The 13803-nt window shown below is 47.2% G+C and overlaps 1 protein-coding gene across 2 annotated transcripts; it reads right to left on the bottom strand.

Annotated features, from left to right (window-relative positions):
• Positions 1-10195: 10195 nt before the first annotated feature.
• Positions 10196-13703, bottom strand: AURKAIP1 (aurora kinase A interacting protein 1). Of its 2 annotated transcripts, none has more exons than XM_039564094.1 (4): positions 13684-13703; positions 13137-13226; positions 12076-12518; positions 10196-11042 (listed from the first exon to the last, which is right to left on the bottom strand). In XM_039564094.1, the coding sequence occupies exons 2-4, from the start codon at positions 13186-13188 to the stop codon at positions 10935-10937; spliced, it is 603 nt and encodes a 200-aa protein (XP_039420028.1). In that variant the 5' UTR covers positions 13189-13226; positions 13684-13703; the 3' UTR covers positions 10196-10934. The 2 variants fall into 2 exon arrangements, with proteins under 2 accessions (XP_039420028.1, XP_010404186.1); XM_010405884.3 differs by lacking the exon at positions 13684-13703 and adding an exon at positions 13347-13629.
• Positions 13704-13803: the final 100 nt, after the last annotated feature.

Here is a 13803-nt window from a genome sequence, read left to right as displayed (position 1 = left end):
CTCAGGAATTCCCATTATTCCAACTCCAGAACCACCTGCAGGCAGCAAAGGCTCCTGTTCCCGTGTCCCTGACCTGTGCCAGGTGTCACAACAAGGACAGCACTGCTCCAGAGCAGCTGCTGGGCCAGGAATCTCTTGCAAGAAGGAGCTTTTCCTGTTGTCCCCATCAGGACAGAGCCACACCAGGCTCTGATCTGAGGCCTGCGTTCAGAGCAGCCTGGAAAATACCTGGCTAGGAGGCAGAAAGCTGCTCCCAGTGCACAGACAGCAAATCCAGCACCTTGTCCTTCCCCTGGTCCCTCCCAACCATGGGCAGGACCTTCCAGCTGCAATCCCAGGTTGTTTTCCCACCTTTCTGCCTGCCAGCTGTGGCACTGCAGAGGTTACTGCCTGCTCCTCGCAGGGTTTCTGGGAGGGAGGCAGATTGCTGTGGTTGCTGCTGTCATGGACTGGATATTTCCTGACTGCAAGAAGCCAAGTCCAGGCTGAACAAGGCTGAAGTCTCCTCAAGAAAATCACCCACGGGAAGGGAAGAGCAGCAGTTTCGCTGGGGCTCACAAAGAGGGGAGGAAAGGGACACAGGAGCCTGGTTTGCAGAGCTCTGCCTTGTCCCCTGTCTAATCCTGCACAGTCTGCAGCCAGCCCTGCTTCCTGGAGCTTTGCTGCTCCAAAGACATCCTGGAAAAGCAGCTGTGTCAACATTTTTCCTGGTCAGGAGCTGAATTTTTAACGAGATTCTCCATTCTGAGCTGTGCAGTGCTCCCCAGCCTTTCTCCTTCCCCACTCCCAGGGGAATTGGGGAATTGATTCATCCCTTGGCTGCCCACTGCTCATCTCCAGCTGACCACAAATCCTGACCAGAGAAAGGAACCTCATCCAGGCAAGGGAAAGGGACTTTCCAGCACCAACAGCAGTGGTTTTGCAGGCTCTGCACCTGCCGTCAGATCAGGTCAGCAGCACAAGAAAGGCTCCCATGTTCCCAGAGTTGTCCCTTTTCCATTGTGGCAAAAGAAAATGGGTATTTCACACCTATTTCAGATAAAAAGCAGTGACTCAGGTGGACAAAGCCCTGCTAAAAGTGCAGGGGGCACAAGGTTAATTGGCTTGTGGGAAGTTATGACTGTCAGGAAGTTTCCTCTTCCCCATCTCTTCCATTTTGAACATTTTTGTTCTCAGGCTGCATTGAGAGACCTCCCAATAAATCCAAATTGAAGATTAGCAGCCAGAAAAACTGAGCAAGTCTCAGATCAGGAGGAAGGTCTGATACCAAGGGGAATCCTCCATCCTTTACTGCACTTTTGAGAGCCACTAACCCTGGGAAGCAGGAGTGGCAGTGGCCCCTTCCACCCCATCTTCACAGCCATAAATACATGAATTTAAAAGGAATGCCAGCATTAATGATCTGTTGACACAAATTACAGTACAAGGCCTTGTGCGCAGGATTTGTCAACACTCCAGGCTTATCATCAACAACTTCTTTAAATACAGGACCCAGAGTGCTCCACCAGGATCAAAGGAAAAGAGAAAATACCTGCCCATGGGAAGAAAAAAGGATAAAATTCCTAGAATATAAAAGTAGTAGGGAGTGCTACAGCTTAGGAATAAAGAGTACAAGAGTACAGCTAATTGACAGTGGCAAAGGCAGCAAGGATTCCTCAAAATAAAATACGGAGAAAAAGAACTTTGCATGGGAACAGCAAAAGAAAGGCACTGCAGTTCAGGGTTAATTTACACCGTTTTTCACTTGGTGGCAAAGCTTTTCTCTTTAAAACAAATCTTCCAGCTGCCACGAACCCCTTAAGCAAGCCTGAAATAATCCAGCTTAGAGCAAGAGCTGTGAACTGAAAGGACAAAGCTGAAAGCCAACCACAATGACAGGGCTGCCGAGCAGAGGCTGTCATTACTGCAGGGCTGGAACAAGGCGGGCACCTCCCAGCCCCAGCATCGCCGTGCTCGTTCCCCAGCCACAAACACAAAACCCCCTGATTTGCCTTCTCTGAAGGGCACATCCAGAATGACAAGTTGATGGTCTCACCACATGTTTTTCTGCTTCGTTTCATTTCACTGGAGTCCACTGTAATCAGCAGCCTGAGGTGCAGCCACCAAAGCAGCTGCTGAGGCAAACGCTCACGGGCTGGGGGAGGAGGAGGAGGACACAGCTCTGACACCTTTAGACTGCGGGTGAATAAAAAAGCATCATGGCAACATTAAATAACAGCTCTGGGACAGGCAGAGAAAGGTGAAATCCACAAAAATACCCCACGGGCAGTCAGTGCCATGGTCTCAGCCATGCTGTGCCCAAGCACTCCTCAATCCCAGGACTGCTGAGGTTGGAAAAGACCTCCAGGGTCAGAGTCCAAGCTGTGACTGAGCCTCACCTTGTCACAACCAGCCCGGAGCTCTGAGCGTTCCTGGGACACCTCCAGGGATGGGGACTCCAGCACCTCCCTGGGCAGCAATTCCCATGCTTAACAACACCTCCCATGGGGAAATTCCTCCTGATGTCCAACCTGACCCTCCCCAACTGAGGCTTCATTCCGAAGCAAAGCCAGAGGAATAGAAACAGCACCAAGGTTTGGGGGCTGTCCTTCACAGGCAGCTCCTCAACTTCCTCCTGCCTTGAATCTCCAGCTGGAAGCTCCACTTCCCTGAGTGCCCAAGGAGCAGAAATTAATTAATATGGATGGCCAGGAATGCAGGAATTTAGTCAGATGGAAATGCTGAGAGGGTTTTGGTCTGCTGAACACACGGAGCTGTGGAGATTGTCTGGGACAGACCTGGATGCGCCCAAGTGAGGAGTTAAAGTGCAGCATCCAGAGCTTTCCAGCTGCGTGGATTATTCCCATTAATCCATGTGTTTGTGTGTTCTTTCAGCACTGCTGTCCTCGAGCAGGTCACAGAGCTCTGTCTGCACCCACAAGGCATCTCCAAAAACTCCCTGGTTCCCGGATTCCAGCGCCCTTGGATGGCACAATATTTAAACACCCCCTTTGGCTGAAAAGCTTCAGATTCCTGGGATTAATCTCAAAACCATTAATAGAAACCAGTTACAAAAACAGAGAAATTGCCCAGGAAACCAACACTGATTTTCTTTCTTTTTTTTTTTTTTTTAAATTCCAGACAGAAGCTACCCAAAAAAAAAAAAAAAAACAACTGCCCAAGGAGAAATGGGCAAACAACAGGGATGGAAACAGAGACACAAAGCAGCACCTCACTGACACCCACAGAGCAGGCATAAATTATAGTTTTCTCTTAAGTTTACTATTTTTTGCATGACCAAACTGTAAGAAGGTAAATCTGAAAAATCAGTTCTCTATAAAAATAATTTTTAGTTGAAAAAAAATTAATTTTAAGTACTTGCTATGATGGTTTCAATCTAAATGCTGTTAAAAAATAGACAATTAAAATCACATTAAATGTGTTTTCTGGTCCCTCATTCACGTATGCAAGGCTCTCTCTTGGTCACAGCACACTTGGGTCTGTCCCACACAGCTTCTGGTAGGAAAAATTTGGAATCTAAACAGACAGGAGCAGGAGGGAGCCATGGAACACAAAAGGAAATGAGTCACCCAAACTCACAGAGCAGAGCAGTGGCAGAATTGGGAGCAGAGCCTAGACCAGCTGCACACCAGCCTGGGCAGAATTTGGGCAAAATCCTGATTTTAACTTTCCAATGCCCCCTATTTCATCTCTCTTGCCCCTCAGATCTTCCCAGTATTCCCATTCCCTAGGGCAAACAGGAGTCATTCCTACCTGCTCCTTCTTTACCCCAGTGAAATGATATTTTCTAACTTTTATTTCATTTAAATTATTAAGTACTCATCTCCCAGTCTATTCTGAGAGCCAGCAGTGTCTTCAACACAGAGTGTTAAAGAAAAAGCAGGTATGAGCTCAAAATCCATGAACCGTGAGGGGATGGAAAAATCTGCAGCTCTGGAGTTGCAGCAATCAGAACTCCAGGAGTGGCTCTGTTCATTTATCTGCATCTGTTAAACCTCCCCTAAAGTCCACAGCAGCAGCCAGCAACTGGATTTTCCTAGGAAACAGGGATTTTTTCAGGGCCACTTGCAACTAAACTTTCTAGATCTCTCCAATGATCCCCCAAAATCAACTTTTGAACCTGGAGTGCCTGAGACAGAAGAGTGTCCAACCCATGACACGGGACTGACTCACTGCCATGTGGTTCTGGAGCATCTCAGCTTTCCCAAATCCACAACGAATCCATCAGCCTGCGCTCTAGGGGACGGATCTGCAGTCCTGGTCCAATTTGGCAGCTGGCAGACAGCACCGAGGCTCAGGAGGAAATGACTGAGGCATCAAATCACCCCCTTTGAACTGTGCTTGTCTCCAGAAATGTGGGAGAAAGCAGCAGCTCCTGGCTGCTCCTCATCCACTTTCTGAGTTCCAGGGAAAAGGCACCAAACCTGGGTTCTGTGTCTGAAGGGGCATGCACTTTGCACCCTCTTTCATTCCAGATTTTGAGGCACTTTACATGGAAGTTGTTAACCCAACATAAAGGTCTGGGGAAGAGAGGGCAGAAGCCAACTGGGATGAAAAACCGTGTCCAAAAATCCTGCTTCACTGTCCAGTATTCCAGGTCACTCCCAAGCCCCTGGAGCAGGCTGACCACACCACAGCCCTGACCACAAGCACAGCACAAACTGAATTTCACTCCTCCCACAGGCAGCACTAAGTCAGGTTCCCCTAACCTGGGAAAAGCTCAAACCACAAGCACCCAGCACTGCTCATTCCTGTGAGGAACGAGAAAATTCTGGGAGTCCTCAGGAGCTGAGAGCTGACATTTTGTGTGTCCCCTTTCTGGCCACCAGCACTGTGCCTCAAACCACAACTTTTGGCCTCTCTGCACGTGGGAACAGAGCTCTGGTACCAGGAGGTTTTGAGGGGAAGCTCCACTCCTCACACTAATTGCAGCCCATCCATTGCACCCGCCTAAAATAATTAAGCAGTGGGATTCCAGGCACACCAGCTTATTTTGAGATCAGAAGTGACTGGGAAAAGAGTGGAAAAATTAATGGGTTGGTTCTGAAGAGGGTGCTCAAAGGTGCCTCCCAGAGTTGTGTTATTTACCTCACGTTTGCAGGCCGTTTCATTAAAAATAAAAATACTTTGGGTGAAAGGAGGTTGCTTTCCATAATGCAATAGAATCCTCCTGCCAAAGTTAGACACATAAACATGGAGCCTGGTCAGCTTTTAAGGGTAGTCTATGTGAAAAGAGTATTTGCTCAGGATTAACCCAAGAGGACTCTGGCAACCATAATCTTAGCTAAAAAACCCCAGGGTGCTGCTTCCTTTGCCTCCTTTAGAAATCAAGTGAGAGTTCCCACTCCACTTTGGGGATGACACCACATGTGGAAATGCGTATTTTTTCCCTCAGAACAATGTGGAAATCCCTATTCCTCCCTCAAAACAACGTGGAAAAGTTCAGGTGACTTTATCCTGCCATCCCCACTCCAGAAGGAGCTGTTCCTACTCTGGAAGCCACATTTTCCTTTGCTTTCCTTTCCACAATCAAAAATCACTCCAGGAGAAGGTGTTGCCATCCAAGGCACAGATATTGTTATTTTCCACTCTTTTTTTTTTTTTTTTTTCCACAGTCCCAGCTTTTTGCATCAATTACTGGTGAGAGAAAGTTTTCCTGCCTTCCCTTCCCCAAGGGATGATGTTATCAGCAAGCAGGACACATTTATCCCTGCCCTATCTTCCGATGGGCCTACAGGAGTCCTCAGGGATGGCAGGAAGCCAAGAATAACACAGGATATTCTCCAGCATCACAGACACAGTGAAATCAGGCAGGGAGAGTCCTCTGGAGGTGCCCACTCAAACCTGGGGAAAGCCACAGATAAACTCCAGATGCAGTAATTCAAACAGTTTGAGCAACCCAAAGGCTGCTCAGTCAAGTCAAGGGTGAGGAGTCCCAGATTTACCCTGGGGATGTATCTGGTGATGCTGGGCAGATTCCAGCTGGTTGTGCCATCCTGGCCTGGCTGTGCCAGTGCTGACAGCAGGGAAAACCCTGCATCCCTGAGGAAACAGCCCTGACTCACCCAGGGAGAGAGGCTGCTGAGTAACGTGGTGCTGCTCACACTTTGCTGACTCTGACTCCATTGCTTCCACCTCTTTCTCCTTCAACTTTAACCAGTTCCTCACTGGCTGGGGATAAAGCTCAGCCAGATCATCCTACCATGAACTAATTCCCTTAAAACACAAAAATCCCAAACTATTCATTTTTTTACCTGCTGTGCCAACTCCTTGCTCACAACTCCACATCTTGGTCTTGGCACCAATCACTTTACAAGTGGGAAAGGGATTCTGAAGTGTTCCAGCTGCTGAGAGGCTCCAGGAGTGGTTTTTTCCAGACCTGGACACACCAAAGGCACTGACATTCCCTCAGCACAACACCTGCCTGAGCAGCACCAAGCCTTCATTACTGAACAAGTAAAGAAACCTCATTTTTTAAACAAAATTTCATGTTTTCTACTCCAAACAAAATTTTAGCCACTTCCATTTAGCCTTGTCAAGGCACCTACAGTTATATTGCCCCCTGTGCATTCAAACTCCTCCTTCTTCCCATTATTTTGCAGAAAATTCCAGCTACATTCAAGGGGGACAAGTCTCAGTTTTATAGTTCTTAGTGCCCATGCAGGGAGCAAGACTAAAAAATTCCCTAAATCAGGGATTTGACACAAAAGTGATGTATCAGATGGTTTTCTTAAATTCTCTGACTCATAGAACTCACTCCTTGTTTCAGTTTTGTTCCTCTGTTTTATAGGGAAAGCCAAGCAAGAATGGATTCTTCCACAGGAAAACCAGCACCCTGTGTTTCCTCCAAGCTACCTCAGGTGTTTACAGGAGCTACAGTTATTGATATTTTTATTTATTTATTTTAAAAGCAGCAGGAAAAAAACAAAACAAAAAAAAAACCCACTTTTCAACCCATTTCAGCTCTGCAAATGCTCCAGGCTGGGTACAGAGTGCTGTTATTTTTGGAGAGGTTCAGCCCAAATGACCCCAAACCAGGATGTTTTCCTGGAAAACAGAGCAGAGCAGCATGAATGGTGAAAAGAAAAGATGGCATTTGAGGCAGCCACAGGTGCTGTTTGTGAGATCAGTCAGATCACCTCAGCCAGGTTTTCAGCTGGTGGGAACAAGCCTGGTTTGTTAAATTTGGAACCTCTGGATCAGGGATCAGTCCTACCAAAGCAGAGCTGGCTCCAGGATTTGAGAAGGAGCAGGTCAGAGCTCCTGGAGCCAATGTACACCAACATTTTGGTTTTTCACATGAAAGTGCCCCATTTAACAGGGCATGAGCTCACCAGAGTAAAGGTGCCCACTGTTCCTGCTCAGGAGTTATTAGGCAATGGTTGTCAGGTCCTATTAATGGCCTGAAAGGTGTTTTGTGCACCAAATGCTCATAAACATCCCCTGACATGGGCTGATTTACTTCTTCTTGAGACTGGAGCTCATTAATGGAAGAAAGAACAGTTCCCCCAATAAAGACATCAGAACAGCTTGGGATTTTTTGCAGAGAAATCCTCCAGCAGCAAAAGGAGGAGGCATCACCCCCATCCTTTCCCTCTGATGTTAAAAAACCCCAAAACAAAACCAACCAAGCAAACAAACCAAAAAACCCCAAACTCAAAGCAAACAAAAACCCCACAAACAACAACAAACAAAACCCCAAACAGAAATAAACCACACACACACAAAAAAAAAAAGCAACAAAAAAACCCCCACACTCCAAAAAACCAGGTTTTAGGCACACCAGCTATCAGGAGCCAATACAACATGAAGAATATTTCTCTTTATTTCCCTTTTTGCTGCTCCAGTTGTGTGCAGCCAGGGGCATCCTACAGCCTGTGCACATGTGTACCTTCTCCCATGAAATCATCCTTGAAAACATTGGGAATAAATCCTTTCAGTCTGCACCACATGCTTTAGGATTTAAGGATTCTCAAACCTTTTTCCTGCCTACAACCAGCCTCAATTCAGATCAGTGTTTTCCCTCTGGTGCCTTTGCAACCTGTGCAGCTCCTGGTTTGAATCAGCTCAGGGCTGGTTTCTGGAGCAGGAGAAGCCATCATTACATCCCACCCCATTTCCTCTCCACGTGGCTCCTGCCCGTGCCAGGGACACGGAGAGGGCATCCCTGAGCTCAGACTCACTGTCTGCATCACCTCAGGGCTGCTCTAACAGCTCCCAGCCCATCCACCAGGCTCTGCAGGGCAAGCACAACATTCCCAAAGGGAAGGAACAGCTTTTTGTGCTCTAAATAGGCACCAGTTGCTCTTAACCAAGACCAGTAGTCTGCTGGACTTTCCCTTTTCCCATGATGAACTCAGACAGGAATTGAATTTATGTGAAGTGAGCCAGAACTAGAGGAGACAACATCCAAAAATGTTCCTCTGGAGAACTGGAGAGTGGCTGCCAGGGAGCTGAAATCTCTTCTGCGCACCCCAGACCATCACAGGGTTAACCAGGCATCGATTGCTGATCTGCTGCAATTTATACACAATTTAAATGTTTCTACTTTCCAGCCATTTGGGTTTCAATCCTTGTTACCAAAGGGACCAAACTTCCTGATTTGCAGTGAAATAGAAAGGTTGCTGCTTTACAAAACGTTGGAATTGATTTTGTAATCCTCATCAGTACCATAAATCTGCTTCTGCTTTAATCCTAAAAGGCTCCTATCATTTCCAACATCTCATCTCTACCACCATGGAGCACCAGGCAATTTTCTAGTTATATAAAGTACTGGAAGTTGAGCCAGGCTTTTTGGAAAAAGCTGCTGGAAGCAGTTATTTCACATTGCTCCCTTTCCCATATACAATCAGGCCTGATTCTCAGCTGTAAGGTATTTTTAAGTTAAACTGGATTCATTTGTGGCTGAAATAACTTATTTATGTCCAGAAGCCTCTAAAAAACTTCAAGGATCCATACTGATGTCATTGAACACCATCTTTTCTAGAGAAGACTTTTAAAATGCATTTAAGTCTTAACTCTGGTAAGAATCATTGCTCTCCAGGTCAAGGAGACAACCAAAATCCTGTTTGTCAGGAACTATTACTTGCTAACATGAAAAAGAAATGGTATTTTTGCCACTGCCACCACATTGCTGGGCTCTGACCTTTCCAAAATGGGGCAACACCCTCCACATTTGCAATGGGATTTGGTTCAGAGAAACAAAACTCAGAGTTTTCATCCCCTCTAAGCCAGCTGACTTCCTACTTCAGAGCCAACTCATTCCAGCACAAACCTGATCACTGTGAGGAAACTCCTCAACTTGTTCTGTTCAGCTGAGTTTGCTGCCTGCAGTGAAGTGCATGCAATCCAGGAATTAGAGATGACAGAAATTTGGTTTATAGTCCAATTTTGAGGGGCCTTTCCAGCCCAATGACTGACATAAAATCCCCCCCCCCCACCAGTTATCTCCAAGCTCTGTAATAAACAGCATGAAATTGTCTGGCTTTCAACCATTTCCTCCCAGAACAGCAAAATAATAGAAATCTTCAACATTTTGGGAATTTTAAGTCAAAGCTTTCCTGTTTGCAGCCCTTTTTTTGTTACCACAGCTACATATACACATAAACCTTTCCTAAGTGTGCAGATTCAGTGGGATGCAGATATTTTGGAGAGGAAGAGCAGCTCCTAATAAAGCTTTGTGAGTATATCCTGGACTCGTGCTCCCTCTACAGAAAATGAGGGGCAGTTTTCCTCTCTGATTGAGAGTCTCAAATCACATCCTGTGGTCAAGAACACTGAAGGAAGCTGACACAGCCCTGGGATGTAAAACCTGGTTAGTCCCTTGTAAGACAGAGTTTTTCCACAAGAAAAACACAAATCCTGAGAGATTTAAGATGTTAGGAAGGAATTCTTGCCTGTGAGGGTGGTGAGGCACAGGTTGCCCAGAGAAGCTGTGGCTCAGGATGTCCTTCCTGCAGCCAGATTAAACTGCACCTCGTAGCAATGACTTCCAGAGATTATTCTCCTCCCTTTCAGTTTATTCTCTCCTAGCAGAAAAAAGGGAATCGTTTTCAGGGAGTTTCCCACAACGAAAAGCCTGAAGGAGCTCATTCTTTTCCCCCTCAGTCCACCCCAGCCCTTGAATCACACTAAACCACCCAGAACTGCCTCAAACCCCAAAAAGAAAAGCAGAACCCAAACCAGAACCCAGATAAAAAGTCCTCTCTCAGGGTTTATTTTAAACACCTGTATTTTTCACAGCTTTCACGACTCTCTTCAACCATGCAAAACCAGCTGATTGTATCAGGGTTGTCTCAGGTGCAAAAGTTTTTGTTGTTAATGAATAATTAGCTCTGAGCTTCTCCTTTGACCAATATCTGGATGTTCCACATGACAGGGGTCAATCAAAGACAAAAATAACCATTTTTTATTAACACAAAGTAGAAGTCAAAAATAAATGTGCCTTTCAAGGATGCTCATGCAATGCCCAAGGCACGTGCACACCAAGGCTCCAGGTAAGAGACAACAAAAGCTCTTGCAGGTACATTCCATGGAATTCTGATCCAATTCCCATCCCACCACAACTCTTAGGAAAACCCCAGCCTTTCTGCAGCAAGGCTGTGAAAGAATGCAGTTTAGAAAAGAACATTTCCAAAGCTTTGTGCCATATATACAGTGGGAATTCTGTCACTGATCCCATCTCCCACACCTGATTGTTCTTAGGTTCAGTCTCATCTTAAAGAGGGACTTCAGAAACTGCCCACAGGACAGCAGTGCCAAGCCACCAGGAAAGAGCTCACACCTCTCCTTTGGGGAGGAAAAGCTGCCAGCTTTTCTCTTGGAAAACTCCTTTGTACTATTTTCATCACAATCAGAAAAAGGTTAAATGTCACCAACATACTTAAATATTTTTTTAATTACAATTACAGGTTAAAATTTATGACAGGTGTTTTTTATCGCTTGGAACTCCTCAGGTAGATCTTGGGGGTTTGCCACCCTGCAGGAGCACTTTTCAAGCCAGCTCTTTTCCAGATGCGCTCCAAATCTTTCTCAAATTTGATCTAAAACAGGAAAAAAAAAAGAAAAAAAAAAAGGTAACACAGCTCAGAAGCAACACCCACTGCCCACACATCCCAAGGACAATGCAGGTGTAACACACACAAAGGAAACAAAGGGTTTAAGTGACAAAATATTTGATCTTACTGCAGAAAATACATCAGAAGACATTAAAAGGCACAAGGATCTCAACAGTATCATTTTAAAAGTTCTGTGCAAGGAAAACTGAGAAGGTGGGCAATGAAATGGTGAAGGAAATAAGAGGATTTTATAGTGTTCAACACTGCCTCCTACAGATCTGAAGCAGTGGAATTACAATTAACCCCAGTTTGCATCTGGGCAAGGTGAGAATTCCTAGAGAATGAACTAAATTATATCCCACGAAAGGCTGTGCTGAAGGAGAACATCCCCAGCATGAACAAATCTCCGTGTCTTCCCTCATTTCCTTCCATTAAAGGAAGTAAAAGGCTTCTGTGTAGAAAAACAGATTTGGAAGCACCTAAGGATGTTGTCAAGACAGGAAAGAAATTAAGGTTTAACCAGTCTCCCTGATGCAGGGTAGAGACATGAATTCATCCTTCACACAAATGCTAAAACTCATCTCCATTAATCACACCTATCTGTAAATTACTGTCATGGAAGAAAAATTATGCCCAGCAATTATCACATTTATGTTTGGAATCATAGAATCACTGAGGCTGGAAAAGATCTCCAAGACCACTGAGTCCAGCTGTGACTGATGCCCAGCATTGTCACCCAGCACTGAGTGTCACATCCAGGCATTCCCTGGACACCTCCAGGGTGAATCCACCACCTCCCTGGGCAGCCCCTTCCAACGCCTGACCACCCTTTCCACGGAGAAACTCCTCCTGATGTCCAACCTGACCCTCCCCTGGCACAGCTTGAGGTTAAATGCTGAATTCATTCAGGCTCATTTTCCCCCAAATCCACTTAACTCCATCATCCAACACCTGAACAGGAGCTGGTTTGATGTGTGGGCACATTTCTGTCAGGGAACTCCCCCTCCCCTGAGCTCACCTGACGCTTCTTCTTGCGCCCCTCCTTTACCCTCCTGCGGATGAACTTCCTCCTCTTGATCAGCTTCTTGTACTTGTGCCTGTTCATTTTCCTCCTGCGGATCTTCAGCACATTCCTGCACTGCACTTTGCTGCCCAGGGCTCCCTCTCCTTCCCCCACATCCCTCGTCCCAGCAGGAGGGGGACACTCAGACGGCTGCGGGGTTTCATGGCTCGCTTCTTCCTGAGCACCCTCGGCTTTGGGCAGGGAGTACCTCACTGTCAGCCAGCTCTCCAAGGGGCTGATGGAGAGTTTCCTGGGAATCAGGATCTCCTCCAGCTCAGGGTCCAGCGTGTGCCACTGCTGGGGCTGGGCCCCGCTGGTGTTGGGGGGCTGGGTGCTGTAGCGTGCGGATGGAGAACGGCAGCAGAGGAAGGAGGACACTGACCTGGGCAAGAGGTGGCCTTTGGGAGAAAGGGATTGCACTTAAAAGGCAGAATTTCCCAGCAGGAGCATGAGAAAAGCTCTGCCCAGCTCTCAAACCAGCAGACAGCTCTGGCCAGAACACGCCAACAAAAGGAAACGCTCACAGAAGCTGTATTGTCATCACAAAGGCAAGGAAATCTTTCCAAATTTTAACTACCATGCTGTAATGTTAAAAATACATTCTGCTTCACTGGGTAAGCTGCCCAGGTCACCCAGAGCAGGGTGGAGCTTCTCCTTCACTGGGGGTTGGAATTCCATGGTCTTTAAGGCCTCTTCCAACCCACACCATTCCGTGATTCCATTAAGTGGAACGTTTTCTGAAGGAAAATCAATTTGGAATGGTAAGGAGCTGTTCACTCCTGTTCAAATCTCTCTGGTGCTAAGGAATCTCCTCCTAAGGTTAAAAGAGGTTAAACCAAAGCTACACTGTACTTACAGAATAAATCAGAGACATAATAACATTTGACAACCACTGACTCAACAACAGCCTCCTCCCTCCTGCACTGCTTGGTGGAAAAGAAACTTCTGGGAGTCCAATTACCCCAGGAAAATAACCCCAAACAAACAGAAAACCTGGTCACACAAAACCAATTTACCTGCAATTCTCGAAGCCTTCAGTAACTGGGAACTCAGCTGTGATATTAACATTTTGTTTCACTTTGTTCCCTGGCAGACCCAGCAAATGACTGTTCGAATAAGAGCATTTATTCAATAAGGCAAACACGCAGCTTAAAAAAACCTTCTCCATTCAACCCCAAACCCCAAAAATATGCGCTGAGACACCCCAAACACCCTCCTGGTTTTACCCTCAGTCTGTCGGGCTCTGCTGTGGGGGTCAAGCACCGGGGCAGCTCAGCCGCAGAGGTGATTTATTAATAAAGCTTGGGCTGTTTTAACGTTAAAAACACGGTAACTCCAGCCGAGCTTCCGAGCACAGCCCTGTCCCCCCCTCAGGCCGGGAGGAGCAGCCGCGCGGCCTAAGAACGGGTCGTCACCGAGGGGCCGCCTCCCTCCCCTCAGCCCTCCCGGCGCTGCTGCCGCTGTCCCGCCCCAGGCACGGCCCGCACGGAGCCCTCGGGGTGGCCGTGCCCGCCCTCCCCTCACGGCCCCGCCGCCATCGCCGCCATCGCCGCCATCACCCACCGGCCCCGCCGCCACCGGAACTTCCGGCCGGCCGCAGCGCCCCCTGGCGGCGCCCAGGGGGAACGGCCCCCCACGGCCCCTCACGGCCCCCCACAGCACCTCACGGCCCCTCACGGCCCC

The sequence above is a fragment of the Corvus cornix genome, chromosome 21 (assembly GCF_000738735.6).
Source record: "Corvus cornix cornix isolate S_Up_H32 chromosome 21, ASM73873v5, whole genome shotgun sequence".
Classification (NCBI taxonomy): domain Eukaryota; kingdom Metazoa; phylum Chordata; class Aves; order Passeriformes; family Corvidae; genus Corvus; species Corvus cornix.
This window is presented reverse-complemented; position numbering and strand designations above follow the sequence as displayed.